This window comes from Sturnira hondurensis, unplaced genomic scaffold, assembly GCF_014824575.4.
Source record: "Sturnira hondurensis isolate 20B ecotype Veracruz unplaced genomic scaffold, ASM1482457v3 Scaffold0020579, whole genome shotgun sequence".
Taxonomy (NCBI): domain Eukaryota; kingdom Metazoa; phylum Chordata; class Mammalia; order Chiroptera; family Phyllostomidae; genus Sturnira; species Sturnira hondurensis.
In genome coordinates this window covers 2,877,947-2,896,409 of record NW_028093210.1, presented here as the reverse complement: position 1 = coordinate 2,896,409, position 18,463 = coordinate 2,877,947, and the positions used below count along the sequence as shown (strand labels likewise).

The 18,463-nt window shown below is 39.3% G+C and overlaps 1 protein-coding gene and 1 pseudogene across 2 annotated transcripts in view; one reads left to right on the top strand and one right to left on the bottom strand.

Annotated features, from left to right (window-relative positions):
• CREBBP (CREB binding lysine acetyltransferase) overlaps positions 1 to 18,463 on the top strand; it is a 145,042-nt gene that overhangs the window by 23,158 nt on the left and 103,421 nt on the right. For both annotated transcript variants that reach the window (XM_037029955.1, XM_037029954.1), the window contains exon 2: positions 2,276 to 2,985. In XM_037029955.1, the coding sequence (XP_036885850.1) occupies positions 2,276 to 2,985 (710 nt within the window). The remainder of the gene's footprint in view (positions 1 to 2,275; positions 2,986 to 18,463) is intronic.
• LOC118975819 (tubulin alpha-1C chain-like) lies at positions 11,441 to 13,241 on the bottom strand (annotated as a pseudogene).

Below are 18,463 nucleotides of genomic sequence, written 5' to 3'. Positions count from 1 at the left end.
GAAAAAATGTAGGAGAGGGGATTCTCTTCCTGAGCATCCCTCAGTACTAGGAAGGAAAGCCTTTTCCGGAATTGTCTTGGCCAATTTGCCTTCAATTCCCTTAGCTGGGCTTGTGTCACCTACAAGGGTAAGGTGATTGTGGTGTTTGGCTTCTCCAGTTGCTCTCCCTCCTGTGGCCAGAAAGGTGTTTCCCTTCTTGAGAGGAACCTCTGAGATAGCCAGCCAAATGGAGTTGTTGTGTAAGCAGCCATCAGGGTCTGTCACCATAGGGGGGAAAAGTTAATTTTTCTAAGAGTGAGTGGTGGGAAGGGGAGTGGCTGTGTTAAATTTAAAAAAAAACAACAAAACCCTGGCTGGCGTAGCTCAGTGGATTGAGCACAAGCCTGCGAACCAGAGGATCGCAGTTCGATTCCCAGTCAGGGTACATGCCTGGGTTGCAGGCCAGTTCCCTGCAGGCCATCTCCCAGCAGGGAACGAACGAAAGGCAACCAAACATTGATGTTTCTCTCCCTCTCTCCTTCCCCTCTAAAGATAAATAAATAAATAAATCTTAAAAAAAATAAAATTAAATTAAATTTAAAAAAAAGTGCCTTGGCCAGTGTGGCTCAGTTGATTGGAGTGTCATCCTGTAAACTGAAAGTTTGCAGGTTTGATTCCTAGTCAGGGCACATGCTGGGGTTGCGGGTTCTGTCCCCAGTCAGGTAGTGTGTGAGAGGCAACTGTTCAATGTTTCTCTCTCACATGTCTTTCTTTCCCTCTTTCTCTCCCTCCCTTACCCTCTCTTTAAAATCAATAAGTATGTCTTTGGGTGAAGGTACAAAGAAAAGCCACATGCACTCATCCCCTTCACCACTTTACCAGGACAGCTCTATTTTTGGCATATTGCTTTCCCCCCACTGCCTACCTATATGCACATACTTTAGTTCTAATCTTACTTACCTGAGGACATTTTTTTCATTGATTTTTAGAGAGAGAGGAAGGGAGATAGAAACATCAATTAGTTGCCTTCTGTATGAACCCAGGGGATTATACTTATCCAGACTAGGGACCAAACCAGCAACATAGGTATGTGCCCTGACTGGGAATGGAACCCGCAACCCTTTAGTTACGGGGTGATGCTCCAACCAACTGAGCCACCCAAGTAGGGTTCTAATCTTACTCTAGGTGCCATTTTGTGCAGTTTCCCTTTGTAAATTTTTACATACTATATAAACATTTCTCTACATTTTTACAATCTTCATAATTCTAATATGTATATAATGTTTTGTTGCATTTTACATCAATTTATTAAACCTATTATTGAACAATAGTAACAATAAAGTCTATTACTTAGCACTTACTACTTACTGTTTAAGTGTTTTACATGTATTCATTTAATCCTCACAATGATCCTGTGGGATATGGTGGCTGTTATCACCCCAGTTTCCAGATAGGAAACTGAGGCACTGAAAGTCTAAGTAATTTACCCAAGGTCACACAGCCAATTTAGTGGGGAGCTAGCAACAGAGCTGGGGCTCAGATGAAGGTAGTCTAGGGTCTAAAACCATTAGGCTACACTACCTCTGGTATTGTTATACCCTGTTTTGATGTTACAGATAATACTTTAATGAACGTATTTCATTGTATCTTGTCCTTTCACTAAATGGTAATAGAAAAAATAAAGATTAAATCAAAAAGAAGAATAAAAAGGAGTTGCTACTTTTAGTTTATATATATGTCTTTATTTTCTACAACTTCACCATTTTGAGAAACCTCATTTTCTGTTAAGGCTTTTTTTTGGTTTGTTTTGGGGGGGTGGATAATTTACCTTTTAAATAGTAATTACTTAAGGTTGGGTTTTACTTTGATTTTCCCAAATTGGTGTTCATCTAATCTGATGCCCATTTGCTTTTTACACAATACATTATTAAGACCATTTTTACCTTGTAATTCAGTGTTGTTGTTTTTTTAATTCACCAGAGTTTTCCTCTAATTTGTATATCTGTTTTTCCCCATACCACATAGTTCAATTGTTTGAAAATATATGATCAAATCTAATAGGGCTGGCCCTCCTTTCATCTCTGTTTAACTTTTCCTTTTTCAGAATTTGAAAAATACTCTTCCTTGTTTTATTTTCCCAAATGAACTTTCAAATCATTTTAACATTACTCTTAAGACATGGTAGTGTTCTGTGTTATATATGCCTCTTTAGGTTAAGATCATAGTAGCATATGTCAGTTGGAAAAGCTATTATGGTTACTTAGTTTTCTCATTTCCATTTCTGTTTAATTTCTAGATTTTGGACCATTGTTTGACTTGGAAAATGATCTTCCTGATGAGCTGATCCCCAATGGAGAATTAGGCCTCTTAAACAGTGGGAACCTTGTTCCAGATGCTGCTTCCAAACATAAACAACTGTCGGAGCTTCTGCGAGGAGGCAGTGGCTCTAGTATCAACCCAGGAATAGGAAACGTGAGCGCCAGCAGCCCTGTGCAGCAAGGCCTCGGCAGCCAGGCTCAAGGGCAGCCGAACAATGCGAACCTGGCCAGTCTGGGTGCCATGGGCAAGAGCCCTCTGAACCAAGGAGATTCTTCAGCCCCCAGCCTACCAAAGCAGGCAGCCAGCACCACTGGGCCCACTCCCCCTGCTTCCCAACCACTGAATCCACAAGCACAAAAGCAAGTGGGGCTGGTAACCAGCAGTCCTGCCACGTCACAGACGGGACCTGGGATCTGCATGAATGCTAACTTCAACCAGACCCACCCCAGCCTCCTCAATAGTAACTCTGGCCATGGTTTATTGAATCAGCCCCAGCAGGGGCAAGCGCAAGTCATGAATGGATCTCTGGGGGCTGCTGGCAGAGGAAGGGGAGCTGGAATACCATACCCCACTCCAGCTTTGCAGGGGGCTACAAGCAGTGTGCTGGCTGAGACATTAACGCAGGTTTCACCACAGATTCCCAGTCACACGGGACTGAACACAGCACAGGGAGGAGGCATGACCAAGGTAAGTGAGCATCAGTACTTTGAATGCTTCCTACTAATGAGGTACTTCTCCCTTTTCAAATAACATAGTAAAATGGGGTGACATGTCACCTTCCTCCTCTTCAGGCTTTTTTCTTGCCCCTCCCAGAGTCAGATTTGGTATCAGGACCTCCTCTTTCCAGTATAAAAATTTTCACCACATATTTTTAAAACGGGGGTTCTTAAAACCAAAAGTAGAATAACATGCACATCAAGCAGTTAAAAATATAGAGATTGTGTTTGAACTGATCACCAGTTTTCAGCCTCTGAGGAAAATGTGTGGAAATAGGACCAGATGATTAAAAGAGGCAACTTCTGCAAATCAGCTTCTATCAGTGAATCTGGTAAAAGCTGCTTTACCCAGCTGGCCAAGTTCTTACTCTACATACACTTTTACCAGTGAAAAAGTTGTGTTCCACGCAGGTTAGCTACTACATGCCACAGTTAACAGTGAAGAGGTGCCAGAGTGAAGAGGCAGTGCAGGCCCTTGCATCCCAGAGGAAACTCAGAGTATTGGTTCTCAAAGTGGGGCCCCTATCAGTATCACCCAGGAGCTAGTTACAAAGTGTAGAGCTACTGAACTCAGAAACTGGGGGCTGGGCTCAGCACTCTAGGCTTTAAGGGCAAGGTTGAGAGCTCTGCTGTAGGGAAAAGGCCTACGCTGGGGTTTGTAGCCACCAGCCTTGTAACTGGTGTGGAGAGTAGGAACCAAACTGGGAGAAGAGGGAAGGCAAATGCCCAGGTAGACATGAGACCATTGGAAAAGGGGACAAGGGGAGAAGAGAGTGCACGCTCATTCCTGTTGAAGGAACAAATGCTGGCAGAAGCTCTGAGACAGAGACTTCTAAATTACAGCTACCAGGGCACTTGGCTTCGAGCAATATTTGGTACAGCAAATTCCAGAACAGAAAAATGGTTTGGGCTGTTCTTTGGACTTGATTAGTCCCATATAAAGAAGAGGGAGAAATAAGAATAGAACACAATTTCCCCACAAGTTTGATTGTGAGCATTAGGTAGCAGATACAAAGACCTGTGAGTGTCTTAGCTAAGGAGCAGATTATTTTTTTAAACTTAAGAAACAAAAGTCAAATAATTCCCAAAATCAAAATTGTATTTATCTCTTTTGAAACATTAGCAAAGGGTAATGTGAACTTAAATTTTAGTTGTCCCTGGCATTTGAAGCATGTGTATGTGTATGCACATGTGTATGCACATGCCCTTTAGAGTTGAGTTAAGAGATTTCTGATGAATTTAGTATTTTTGGATAGATTGATGTTTGTTCCTTCTTAATTTACTCATCATTCCACTCCATACTTCCCAGTTACAAAAAACTTTATTTTGTAAAATTTAAATTATAAGCCCTGGCTGGTGTAGCTCAGTGGATTTAGCGCGGGCCTGCGAACCAGAGGATCGCAGTTTGATTCCCAGTCAGGGCACGTGCTTGGGTTGCAGGCCAGTTCCTGGCAGGGGACACACGATGCATTGTATGTCCCCGGCAGAGGCAACCATACATTGATATTTCTCTCCCTCTCTCATTCCCTTCCCCTTTAAAGATAAATAAATAAAATCTTTTAAAAAATTTAAATTATATACAAAAGTAGATATAATAGCATGGTGCAAGACTTAATATTTTTGGTTTTAGGACTCCTGGATAATCTTAAAAAATATTGAGGGCCCTGAGGAAATTTCTTTAAAATGTAGGTTATATTAATCAGTATTTGCCACACTAGATACTAAAACAGAAACTTAAAACACAAGTACACATTCCGTTAGCCGTTAAGCACAGTGACATCACATGTTCTAGAGCCTCTGGAAAACAACTCTGTGTTCTTATAAGAGAAAGGAGGTGAGAAAGCAAAGAATATCTTAGTATTTCATGAAAATTGTTTAGTGCCCTTGACCATACTTGGAAAGCCATTGATAATATGTATTCCTAAAAGTTAGACTTGGCATACCCAAACATTAAGTGCCATTCTCACATATAAATGTATCAGCAATTTTTTCACATTGTCAAATGTCCACTAAATATTTAAATTTCTCCTCCGTCATAAATTTTTTTAGATTATTTTTCAAAATTTGAATAATCCATATTTCAGTTGATTGATAAGGCTCTTAAGAATCTATTAATCTCTAAGGTTCTTATAATTTATTTGTTGAAGGATCTGGTGGTTTTGCTTGTTGTTTGTTTTTTTTCTGGGAGTTTCCTGCAGTCTGGGCTTTGCTGATTTCATCTCTGTTACTTCACGTTTCTCTGTCCACTCAGGTTTTTTATTCTGTCCTGGGGTTCTTTCCTTTGTACAGAATGACCTTTCTTTGAAACAACACTTTACATGTTCTCTATGTAGGAAGTAACCTACATTAGTGTTGTGAGGGTAGTCATCTCTATTGCTTATAAGGACCCCCAAAGAGGCTGATGGTGAAGGAAGGGTGGGGACTGGCTTTTTTTTTAAGTTTTTTGGTTTTAGGGAGAGGGGAAAGGAGGGAGAAAAACATCAATATAAGAGAGAAACATTGATCGGGTTGTCTTCTGTATGTGCCCCAGTTGAGCACTGAACCCACAACCCAGGCATGTGCCCTGACTGAGAATTGAACTGGCAGCCTTTTGGTTTGTGGGATGACCAACCAACCAAGCCATTCCAGCCAGGGTTGGACTGGCATATTTGAAGATTGCCATGCCCTTTAGGTGGAACAAAAGAATAGTGGTAGGCAAATAGTAGGAGCAAGGGACAAGTTCATTTTAAGCCCTTTTTCTCTATAACATAATGATAGCAGAGCCAAGTAAACTTGATTTCAAAATGCACAGAGGGGAAAAGAAACTTTTTAAAAAGATACTTTTGTTTTAAACAACTATTACACAAGAAATGCATATTTCCTATAAAATCAGTTAATGAAAAGCAATCCATCGCATCTTACAGATAACTGCTATGCAGATATATTAATTAACACCCTTTTAAAATGCCAGTGGAACCAAACTACATAAGTACCTTGCTGTTTTACCTAACAGCATACATATAATATATATACATATAACATTATGTCAGTGCATACAGATTTTTCTTTTTTCCTACTAGTAGCAAAGTATTTCATTATATGATGCACCTTAATTTATCTATTCCTCTATGATGAATATTTGGACTGTTCTGATTTTTCATTAATAAAAAATGCTACAACAAATATATCCTTTCTATGTGTGTGTAAGGATATACATAGATTGGATATAAATACTACATAGATTGTAACCAGTCTCTGTGTGTGCACACACCTCCTTCCCAGCATTTAACAATGTATGGTAGAAATTACTCCATGTTAAATAGAACTCTCAGTCCTTCTTGCTAGATATGATGCAATATTAGTTTCTGATTTGGGCATATCATAATTTATAGGACTAGTGCCCCTTTGGCTGGACATTTAGGTTGTTTCCAGTGTTTAGCTGTTTCAACAGTTTTGACCTGTATTTACATCTTTGTACATCTGAGTGACTATATCTGCTGGCTAAATTCTTAGGAATAAAATTTCTGGATTAAAAGATACTGACATTTTTAACAAGCATAGATACTGCCAAACATGGTCCAAAAACATTGTGCAAATTATACCTTCACTAGCAACAAATGAGTCCCTGGTCCCCAATTTTCACCAACATTGATAATCTTTACTGATTTGTCTTTCTCTTTGGCAAATTGTCTCTTAAGTAAATGTCTCTTCATAAGTTCATGGGCATTTGTATTTTGCTATTTTCTGAACCAGTGTTTCCTCTTTTTTTGTTGGTTTCTATTCTTAATTATTTGTGTAGTAAAGGTTTACATCTTTTAATAAATGCAAATTTTCCTTCCCTTTTTAATTTACTAAAGTCTGTTTTACCAGGAATGTGGCCACACAGCTTTACGATTTGATTGTTCTTGTGACAGATAAGTTTTTGCCAAATAGGTGTTTTCAGTTTTTATAGGAATAAATTTGTCCTTTAAAAAATATCTTTACCCAAGGATATGCTTATTGATTTCAGAGAAAGGGGGGAAGGGAGAGAGAGAAACAGCAAGTGCTTGCCTCTTGTATACGCTGTGACCAGGGACTGAACCTGCATCCTATCGGTTTACAGGACAATGTTCCGACTAACTGAGCCACACGGGCCATGGCCAGAATTATGAAATATTTTTGTGTATTTTTCTCCTTATACCCTTGGATCTTTAACTCTGAATTCTGACTTGAGTGAGTTATAGAGATCTAACTGTATAATTTTTTCCAAGTTACAGTCTGTCTGTACCATTTATTTAGGTATTGGTAATCCAGCTTTTCCCCCACTAATATGACACACTATTTTTGGGTACATTTTCTTTAGTTTTCACATATGTAAGGTTTGGGTCTAATTCTGTACTGTTTTGTTTCATTGATTTTTGCTTATTCTGTGCTAGAAACTTCCTATCCTACCTCTTTGATGAGTTTAATATATAATGGAGCTAGTTGCTCCTTATTCTTTTTTAAGAATTCAGTATTTTCTTTGCCATTCCTCTGATATTCTCTTCTAGATGTATGGTTCTCAACCCTGTCTGCACATCAAAATGTGATGCCTGAACCTACTACAGACCAATTAAGTTAGAAACTCTGGGGTATGGCATGAACATTAATATGGTTTGTAGTTCATTTGTAGTTCATTTTCCTCATTTTCATGGCAGCCATGGCTGAGAACTACTGTTTCAGATAAACTTTAGGACTGTTTTCAAGTCCTTAAAAACAGACTAATTCATGCGATTTGATTGGGCTTGTATTGAACTTTGTAAACCACTTACGGAAGAATTTGATTATTTTAGCAATTTTTGCAGCTTCCTAAACTGTCTTACCATATGCATACAAGTTGTCTTTGCATGGAATCTTAAGTTGCTCAGAAGCACAGTATAGTTTTTATATAGGTAATATACTTTATTAAGGTTATCCCTGGATGTATTAATTTATAATTGCTTTTGTGAATGAGTTGTTTTATTTCATCACCTGACCACTGTTTTAATATATAAAAGATGTTATTTGTATATATGTCACTTTGCTAATTTGGCTACTTGATGGAATTATTCTTACTCTAATCCTTTTTCAGGTGATTCTTTTGGGTTTTCTTCATAGACAGTCATTTTTTGCATTACTGATTATTTTGTCTTCTCCTTGCCAGTATTTATATCAGTATTTATGCTGCTGGGCTTCACTGTTTTGAATCTGACTTAAGTAGAGTACCTAGTTTTTTATTATTAAGTAAAATGTGAGCTTTGGTTTGCAGTTTCATTTTATTTTATTTTATTTTTTAATATTTTATTTATTTATCTTTAGAGGGGAAGGGAAGAAGTATCAATGTATGGTTGCCTCTTGTGAGTCCCCTGCTGGGAACTGGCCTGCAACCCAGGCATGTGCCCTGACTGGGAATTGAACCGCAATCGTGTGGTTTGCAGGCCCATGCTCAATCCACTGAGCTACACCAGCCAGGGAGTGCAGTTTCATTTTAAATTGGGGAATAACCTTTCTCATTTATTAGATAGATTTAATCAGATTCCCTTTTGACATCTTTGGTGATTACCCTGCGATTTTTCTCTTTTGTTTTATTTATGTGACAAATTATCTCAGTAGGTTTCCTAACATCAAATTGAACCATGTCTGTAATTGTGAAATTAAAAGTTAGTGTATTGCTGAATTTTATTTGCTAGTCTTCATTTCAAAATTTGGCTTCTCACTAACCAGCAGTGAGGTTGATCCATAGTGCTTTTTAGTGTTTTGCTAGATTTTATCAGTGTTGTGTTAACTTGGTCAAAAAGAGTTTGGAATCCTTTCACATCTGTTCTCTAGAATGGTTGAGCATTTGAATGATCTTTTCCTTGTAAAATTGAGAGACTTCACCTGTACAACTGTATAGACCTGAAGTTTTTCATAGTGAGTGACTTAAGATTTTTGACAACAGTCTTGCTATTTTCTATAAGTTTGACCCTTTTAGACTTTTGCTCTTTTGGGTCAATGTATTTTCTTTTTAGAAAAGTCTACATTTACTTTTAGAGAAAAACTGAAAATACTTAACTCTTTTACTCCTCACTAAAAAATATAAAGTGACTACTACGTACTACTATTCTCATGTTGCCTACTGTGAAGCGGAGGCACGTAGTAGGCGGGAATAGAGGGGAAAGTTGAACAACCTTTCCATGATCGCACGGCCAGTGAGTGACAGAACCAGGATGGGCTCTCCCACAGTCTGGCTGAGGGTCTCCCTTGGACTTTGTGTATGTTCGTAGTTATTTCCCCTTTCTCATTTCTCATTTTGTGTGACTCTCAAAGGAAACATTAAAATAGAAAACATAAGTCATTCTACAACACAACAATAATGTTAACAAGGCACAATATGATTAAAAAAACAATTTCCCCATTTCAGCAGTGGCAAAATCTGATATGTTATCCCCTCTTTTTTTGTAGCATACTTTTTCCTGAAAATAACCCAAATGCATGTGTTTTAGAAGGAAAGCAAAAAAAAGTGTATTTAAGTGAAATTTAGGAGCCATGGACACACTGAAGTTGTTCTCCTGGCTATAGGTGTTGAGAAAGTGTTGCTCTGCACAGAGAAGGTGGCGGAGGGAAGCCAGAAACTGGTAGGAAGAGGAAGATGTGTGCCCTGGCTGTTGTAGCTCAGTGGGTTGGGTACAGTTCAATTCCCAGTCAGGGCACATGCCTGGGTTGCAGGCCAGTTCCCAGCAGGGGACTCACGAGAGGCAACCATACGTTGATATTTCTCTCTCTCTCTCTCTCTCTCCCCCCCCCTTCCCTTCCCCTCCCCTCTAAAGATAAATAAATAAAATCTTTAAAAAAAAAGATAGAGGAAAATGTGTGATGTATCTGGCCAACAAGTCAGAATCTTTCTAAGGTTGATAAAAATGTGCTTTTGCAGGCTTAGAAATGCTTTCATTCTTTTCTTACAAGTAACAAATCTCAAAAGGGGCCATAATAGCTTGTATGGTAAACCGTCTTCGCAGGGGGATTGATTAGTGCTTATTTTTTGATGAGGTTTTTGAAATATTCTTCTGTTTCAGCAGTTGTTCAGAAAACATAAACTTGCTTTTGCCTAGAGCTCTTCCTAAGGAGTAAAGGTTTTGAGTTAGATCCAGATACCCTGGACCCAGTCAACCAACATTTTGGTCAGATAGGATAAAGGTGTGGTTCTCAGATTTGAGTGTCCAGAAAAGTCACTGCAGACATGTTATCTCAGAGTCCTGAGATACATGTCCTCAGAGTCCTCAGAGTCCTGAGTACAGAGTCTCTCCCCAGAGTTCCTGATTTAGCAGATTTGGGATTCGGCCTGAGAATTTATATTTCTTGTTAGCTCCCTGGTGACCCTCTTGCTGGTCATGGACCATGATCTGAAAACGAGTGTGCTGAATGATTGTATTAGCCAGAGTATAGTCAGTAAAGCATTAGTAAGCCAAGTCAACAATTAAAGGAATGCATGACTCATCAACTTCCTCTATTTTGGGACAATAATTGCCCACTTTTAATATTTAATAGCAAGGAGAAATAGTATTTTATATTTGTCTGATGCTTTTCTCTTTTTCATGTAATGTCATCTGATTCTTAAACTAATGCAAACAAAATAAGGGAATGTTATATTAAGTATATCTTAATTTGACCTTTTAAAAAAGTTCACAATGGAAATAAGTGGTTTGTCTGTAGAAGGAAAAGACTGAAAGCTTCAATTAATACCGAATGCTATGAGATGTACTTGGCTCCTTTAGGCACAGGTTTTTAAGTAGAAATATTAATCAGTCTTGTACCATCTCATTACCATGACTTTAATGAAAGGTGGTCATAGTTGTCCATAGTTGTGATTCAGGGTGTACTAACTCATGTGATAATTATCTGTGAATTTTTTATTTTATTTTAAAACATGAGATTATGCCTGACTGGTGTATCTCAGTGGATTGGGTATGGACTGTGAACCAAAGGATTGATGGCTCGATTTCCAGTCAGGGCACATGCCTAGGTTGTGGACCAGCTCCCTAGTACGGGGCACAGAAGAAACAACCACACATTGGTATTTCTCTCCCTCTTTCTCCTTCACTGCCTCTCTCTCTAAAAATGAATAAATACAATCTTAAAACCCGTGAGATTATGAGATATAATGAGATAATGTATAACTCTTTAGTATTAGTGGTAGTAGCAGCAGCACCACCAGTAGCAGAGACTGCCTTCCCCAGATGAAGTACAGCTAAGTCCTTGGGCTCTGGAGTAAGCTGCCTTGGTTCAAATCCAGGCTCCACTAATTTTATTCCTGGGAAAATTACATAACCATTCTGGGTCTTATGTTTTTTGTCTTTTTAATGAGGATGATAGTAGTGTCTGCCTTTGAGAATTGCGTAGATTAAAAGGGGACAATAATAATATCTTTCTCATAGAATTGTGTTGATTAAATGAAATAGTGTGTATGAAATTCTTTTTAAAAAAAATAAAAACAGTACTTTTGTTGACAAGTTTGGGATACAATGGACAACTTCACCAAACAACAGAAATAAGACCGTTCTAAGACACCATTATGTAACACTGAAGCAGACAAGATAGCATTCTTCATTCTGATCTTCTCCCTCAGTACTCTCTGCTCCAACTTCCTCATATTTTTCTGAAGGACAGCCATGTCCTCATGGGCCTCAGAAAACTCTCCTTCCTCCATGCCCTCAACCATGTACCAGTACACCAAGTCACGCTTGGTGTGCCTCAGGTGAAACTTGTGGTCCATGTGAGCCCAGGCCTCAGCATGCACGTAGCTTGGTGTACTTTAGCCAGGTTTCCACCAGGTACCACACTAGGAGGGTGGTAATTAATGCCAGCTTTGAAGCCAGTGGGGCACCAGTCCGTAAACTGAATGGTACACCTGGTCTTGATGGTGGCACTGGCAGCACTGGCATCTTTGGGAACCACATTGCCATTTTTATAACAGCAGCAAGCCATGTATTTATTGTGTTAAGGGTCACATTCCACCATCTGGTTGGTTGGCTCAAAACATGCATTGGTGATCTCTACTGTAGTAAGCTGTTCATGATAGACTTTCTCAACAGAGGTGACGGGGGCATGTTGTGGTAGTAGGGTGTCAGGTTGGTCTGGAATTTGGTGAGATTAATATTCAGGGCTCCATCAAACCTGAGGGAAGCAGTAATGAAGGACACAATCTGGCTAATAAGGCGGTTAAGGTTAGTATAGTTTGAGTGCTTAATATCCAGGTTTTTACAACAGGTGTTGTAGATGGCCTCATTGTCAACCATGAAGGTACAATCAGAATTCTCCAGGCTGGTGTGGGTGGTAAGGATGGAGTTGTAGGGCTCTGGAGACCTGGAAAGCAGGGTAGATGGAGAATTCCAGCTTGAACTTCTTTCCATAGTCAACAGAGAGCCCTTCTATCAGTAGTGAGGTAAACCCAGAACCAGTTTTCCATCAAAGCTGAGGAAAACAAAAAAGCCCTGAAGACCTGTGCACTGTAGTCCAGTTTCTGAATTTGGTCCAAGATGAGGTCAGTGATCTTGCCAGTTGTGTAGTGTCCATGGGCGTAGTTACTGGCAGCATCTTCCTTGCCTGTGGTGAGTGAGCTGCTTAAGGTAGAAGAGCTGGTAGTAGGATACCAGTGTGAACTTCATCAATGACTGTAGGCTCCAGGTGTACAAACACTGCCTTGGGAACATGCTTGCCAATGCCTACAAAGTGTTGATTCATCTCCTCCCCCAATGGTCCTCTCACTTGGTATCTGGCTATCAGGCTGAATACTGTGTTCCAGGCATCGCTGATCTTGACACCAGCCTGGTCAAGGTGGATGGAGATGCACTCATTCATAACTGAGACATGTAAGGCTCCATGAGTCTGGAGGAGGCCAGGGGACGGCAACAGGGACCTTCCACTGACAGACTACCAAGGAGTCTGAGGAAGAATTCTGTAAAGTTCTTAGGACAGTGCAATGTTTTAATGAAAAACTTTTAGAGAAGATTGGTTAGTTAGCGGGCTAAGTGCTTTCTTACATGAAGAATTTGAGATAACTACAAAATATTTAAAGTGGTAGTGAGACTGCTTATTAAATGTTTTGAGTGAATATTTTGTAAAAAATAAAAATAGGTTATGCTTACTATACAAAAATTGCAAGTCTAGAAAAGAGTACATTACCCATAATTCTATCATACAGTACAGTTCATAGTGTTACTTTAAAAAAAAACCTTACCCAAGGATATGTTTATTTATTTTAGAGAGAGTGAGTGGGAGGGGAGGAGAGAGAAATATTGGTGTGAGATAGAAACATGGATCCATTACGTCTCATATACGCCCTAACCAGGAATCAAACCTGCAACCTAGATATGCGTGACCAGGGATCAAACCCGTAACTTTCTAGTGTATGGGACGATGCTCCAACCACCTGAGCCTCCTAGCCAGAGCAGTGTTAACTTTGATGTTTTCCTTACCAGTCTGCCTATAGTTAATCTCTTTGTAAAGTCCAAGTTGGGAGGGAACTCTTCTCTAGGTCTTTATAACTGATTATTTTCTGTAACGCAGACTGAATGAATGTTTTGTAAAATAGTACTTACTAATACTAATACTAATTAGTAGACTTACTAATACTTTGAAAGTATTAATTGTAAGAAAAACCAATAACCTGTTATACTTTCCAACTAAAGGTCAACAATTGGGATCTCTGGAGTTAAAGGCCTACATGTATTCATTTTTAAAATATTTTGTTGTTTTTGCCCTGGTTGGTGTGGCTCAGTGGATTGGCTGCCAGCCTGCGAACCAAAGGGTCACCAGTTCAATTCCCAGTCAGGGCACATGGTTGGGTTGTAGGCCAGGTCTCCAGTGGGGGACGCATGAAAGACAACCACACTCTGATGTTTCTCTCTCTCCCTTTCTCCCTCCCTTTCTCCCTCCCTTCCTCCCTCCCTTCCCTCTCTCTAAAAATAAATAAAGTCTTTAAAAAATAAAATATTGATTGTTTTAATTTTATTATTGAAGGTATAATTTACATAGAAATGCACAGATCTTAAATGTTACAATTTGATGCATTTGTCAGAATTCACGTCTATGTAAATAACCTGTACCCCTATCAAGATACAGGGGACATTTCATTATCCTAGAAAGTTCTTCTGTATTTCTCTCTTTTCCTGTCCCCGTACCCCCACCCCAATAATCACTACTGATTTCCTTCACCATGGATTAGTTTTACCCATTATCAAACTTCATGTAAATGGATTCATATAGTATGTACTTTTTTGGCAGGGTTGCTTTTGCTTACAGCATGTTTTTTATATTCATGTTGTTGCCTGAATCAGGAATTCTTTTTTTTTAAATTTAATTCTTATTCAAGTACAGTTTTCTGTTTTATATTCCCTGCCCTGCCCCCCAGGAATTCTTTTTATTGCTAAATAATATGTATTTATTTTTTTTCATATTTATTTTTTATTTTATTTTTTTTTAATATATTTTATTGATTATACCATTTACAGTTGTTCTATTCCCCCCCTTCAATCCCCTCCACCCACACCCTCCCTCCCCCACCATTCTCCCCCCCTTAGTTTATAACCACGTGTCTCAAGTTCTTTGGATTCTATATTTCCCCCACTATTCTCGCCCTCCCCCCTATCTATTTTCTGCCTACCCTCTATGCTATTCTCTGTGCCTTCTCCCCTCTTCTCCCCCTCCCACCCCCCTGTTTCTAACCCTCCATGTGTTCTTCATTTCTATGGTTCCACTCCTGATCTAGCTGTCTTCTTGGTTTGCTTTTGTTTTAGGTGTGGTCGTTAATAACTGTGTGTTTGCTGTCCTTTCACTGTTCATCTTTTTCATCTTCTTTTTCTTATCTAAGTCCCTTTAGCATTTCATATAATAAGGGCTTGGTGATGATGAACTCCTTGAACTTGACCTTATCTGAGAAGCACTTTATCTGTCCTTCCATTCTAAATGAAAGTTTTGCTGGATAAAGCAATCTTGGCTGTAGGTCTTTGGATTTCATGACTTGGTATACTTCTTTCCAGCCCCTTCTTGCCTGTAAGGTCTCTTTTGAGAAATCAGCTGACAGTCTGATGGGTACTCCTTTGTAGGTGACTGTCCCCTTATCCCTTGCTGCTTCTAGGATTCTCTCCTTCATTTTGGTCTTGGCTAATGTAATTATGATGTGCCTTGGTGTGTTCCTCCTTGGGTCCAACTTCTTTGGGACTCTCTGAGCTTCCTGGATTTCCTGGAAGTCTATTTCCTTTGCCAGACTGGGGAAGTTCTCCTTTATTATTTGTTCAAATACGTTTTCCACTCGTGGCTGTTTCTTTCCCCCTTCTGGTACCCCTATAATTCGGATGTTGGAACGTTTAAAGATGTCCTGGAGGTTCCTAAGCCTCTCCTCATTTTTTTGAATTCTCATTTCTTCATTCCTTTCTGGTGGGATGTTTTGTTCTTCCTTCTGGTCCATTCCATTGATTTGTGTCCCCGTTTTCTTTCCATCACTATTGGTTTCCTGTGCATCTCCCTTCATTTCAATCAGTCCAGCCCTCACACGTTCCTCTAATTTGTAACTTTGTTCCTCTAATTTGTGACTATAATCAACCAGTTCTGTGAGCATCCTGATAAATAGTGCCCTGAATTGTGCTTCTGAGAGGCTGGCAATTTCTCGGTCACTTAGAGTTATTGGCTCTGGGACTTTGAGTTTTTCTTGTGCCATCTTTCGGGTTGTTCGTGCCTGTTCCATAGCAGGATCGGAGCCCTAAAGTGTTCACTAGAACAGGGCAACTCAGTCGCTGGGTTGTGACGCTGCATGTGGGTGCGCGGTCAAAGAGCGACTCTGGCGTCCCGTCTGCCGCCTGCCGCCCTGGCCCTCACCGGTGCTGAAGGGCAACTAAGTCGCTGGGTTGTGATGCTGTATGTGGGGGTGGGGTCAAAAGAGGGACTATGGCGTCCTGTCCGCCGCCTGCCGCCACGGCCCTCACCGGTGCCGCAGTTGCTGCCGTCACCGGGCCCACGAGATTCGTCCCACTGCACGCGAGTGTGCCACCGCTGTCAGCCCTCGCCCCCTGGGGCCTGCGTGGTCTGTCTCACTGTGCGCGAATATGTGCCCGTGGTCTGCCCCGCACCCCAACTGGTTCCCATCTGCCTGCGCGCCTGGGTCGGGGGCCCTGTCCTGCCCGACCCTGCTCGCTGCTGGCTCCGCTCCTCTTACCGTCCCCGTTGAGCGGTTAGATGTAGTCAGACTTCCGTATAATTCAATTTTCTGTCCTTTGGTTGTGTCTTTGTTTCTCCAAACCTTTGTTGTATTCAAACTTGGTTGTGGGAAAAGGCACAGTGTTTCCACCTATGCCTCCATCTTGGCGGAAGTCGCTAAATAATATTTCATTGTGTGCATATTCCATGATGTTTATCCAGTCTCCTATTTATGGACATTGTGGCGGTTTCCAGTTTGGAGCTATTAAGAATAAAGCTTCTGTGAACATTTTTGTACAAGTTGTTGTGTAGACATAGAAATTTTCATTTCTCTTGAATAAATAACTTGGAGTGGAAATGATTGAATAAGGAGAGGTCTGTTTCTGGGACCCTAGTCCAGGAATCAGCAAGCTATAAAGCCCATGGGCCAGATCTTGCTAATAGACTTGTTTTTTATGGCCCATAACCTAAGAATGGTTTTATAGTTTTAAAGGGTTAGTTAAAAATAAACTAACAAATAAATAAAGGAATGAGGGATGGAAAACATAGGTTGCCTGCTTAGACTAAAATATTTACTAACTAGCCTTATATAAAAAAAAGGTTTATCACCCCTCTTCTAGTTTATTCCATTGATCTATATGTCCATTTCTTTAGCTTTATATAGTAAATATTAAAATCAGGTTGCTTCATTTCTCATTTTCATTCTGCTTATAGATTTTATAACATTGTTTAACTTGTTTGTTGCTAATACGGAGAAATAAATTCATTCAGTTCTGTTAGTTACTTGGTAGGTGCCTTAGAATTTTTTAGGTCTTGTCTTTGAATAAGGACAGTTTTACATGTTCCTTTCTAATCTGCATGCCTTTAATACTCTGGTTTCTCTTCAGATCCTATAAATCTTTCTCCTTTTACTAATCTGCATGCCTTTTGTTTTTCTGGCTCTGCCTGAGATCTCTAGTATAACATTTAATAAAAGTAGTGAGAGCATATATCCCTTGTGTTATTCTTGATCTGTGGAAGAAAGCATTCAAGTGTTTATTATTAAGTATGGTATTGTAGGACTTGAAAGATTTCCTTCAATGAGTTGAGGAAGTCTCCTTCCTAGTTTGCTGAGTCTTCTGATTATAAATGATTGCTGAATTTTGTTAAATACTTTTTCTGCATCTATTGAGATGATCTTAGGGATTTTCTTTGTTCTTTTAAAGTGTCGAAGTTCTGATTGTTGAACCAACCTCTTTCTGATTGTTGAACCAACCTTACATTCCTGGCTTAGCCTCACTTAATCATAATGTATTACCCTTTTCATGTACTACTGTATCTGATTTATTAAAATATTGTTTATGATGTATTTTATCTATATTCATGAGGGATTTGCATCTATATTTTCTTTTTTGGCAATGTCCTTTAGTCTCAGTATCAAGAATATACTGGCTTCATAAAATTATTTGGGACTTACTCCCTCTTCCCTCTTTTTCTGAAAGAAGTCATCTAAGGTTAGTATTATTGATGCCTTAAATTTTTTGATCATTTTTTAGTAATGTTTGAATACAGTTGTCTCCATTTTTCCACCATCACTTTCCCCCACCCCACCCACCTGCATCTCCCACCCTCAATCCTAACCCCTTTGACTTTGTCCATGGGTCCTTTATACATGTCCTTTGATGATCCTTTTTCTTCTTTCAGGGAAATAAATAATAATGAGCCCGTTATTTCCCTCATGCCTTAAATGTTTGATAAAATTCACCAGTGGAACTACCTGGGTCTGAAATTTTCCTTGTGGGAAGGTTTTTAATTATGATTCAATTTGTTTAACATAGGTATTGGCAATTTAAATATTTCATTTGTGTTAATTTTGGTAATTTGTGTAAAAACAAGGAACTCATTTATTTTTTAAATTTATCTGGCATAAAGATGTTTATAATAGTCCCCTAATTTCTTTTTAATGCCTATAGAATCTGTAATAATATAATGCCCCCTCTTTTAGTCTGATGTTTATGATTTGTGTTTAACTCGATTTTCCCTGATTAGCCTAGGCAGGGCTTTATTGGCCTTATTAATATTTTCAAACATCCATCTTTTGATTTGTCGATTTTTCCTTGTGTTCTGTATCATCAGTTCTATCTTTATTTTCTTCTGTTTACTTTGAGTTTTCTTGGGGCTTAGATCATTGGTTTTAGACTTTCCAAGTATTGACATTTGAACAGTAAATTTCACACTACATGTTGCTCTATATGGCATTCCATAAATTTTGATATTCTGCTTTTATTATTTAGTTCAAAGTATTTTTACATATTATGGTTTCT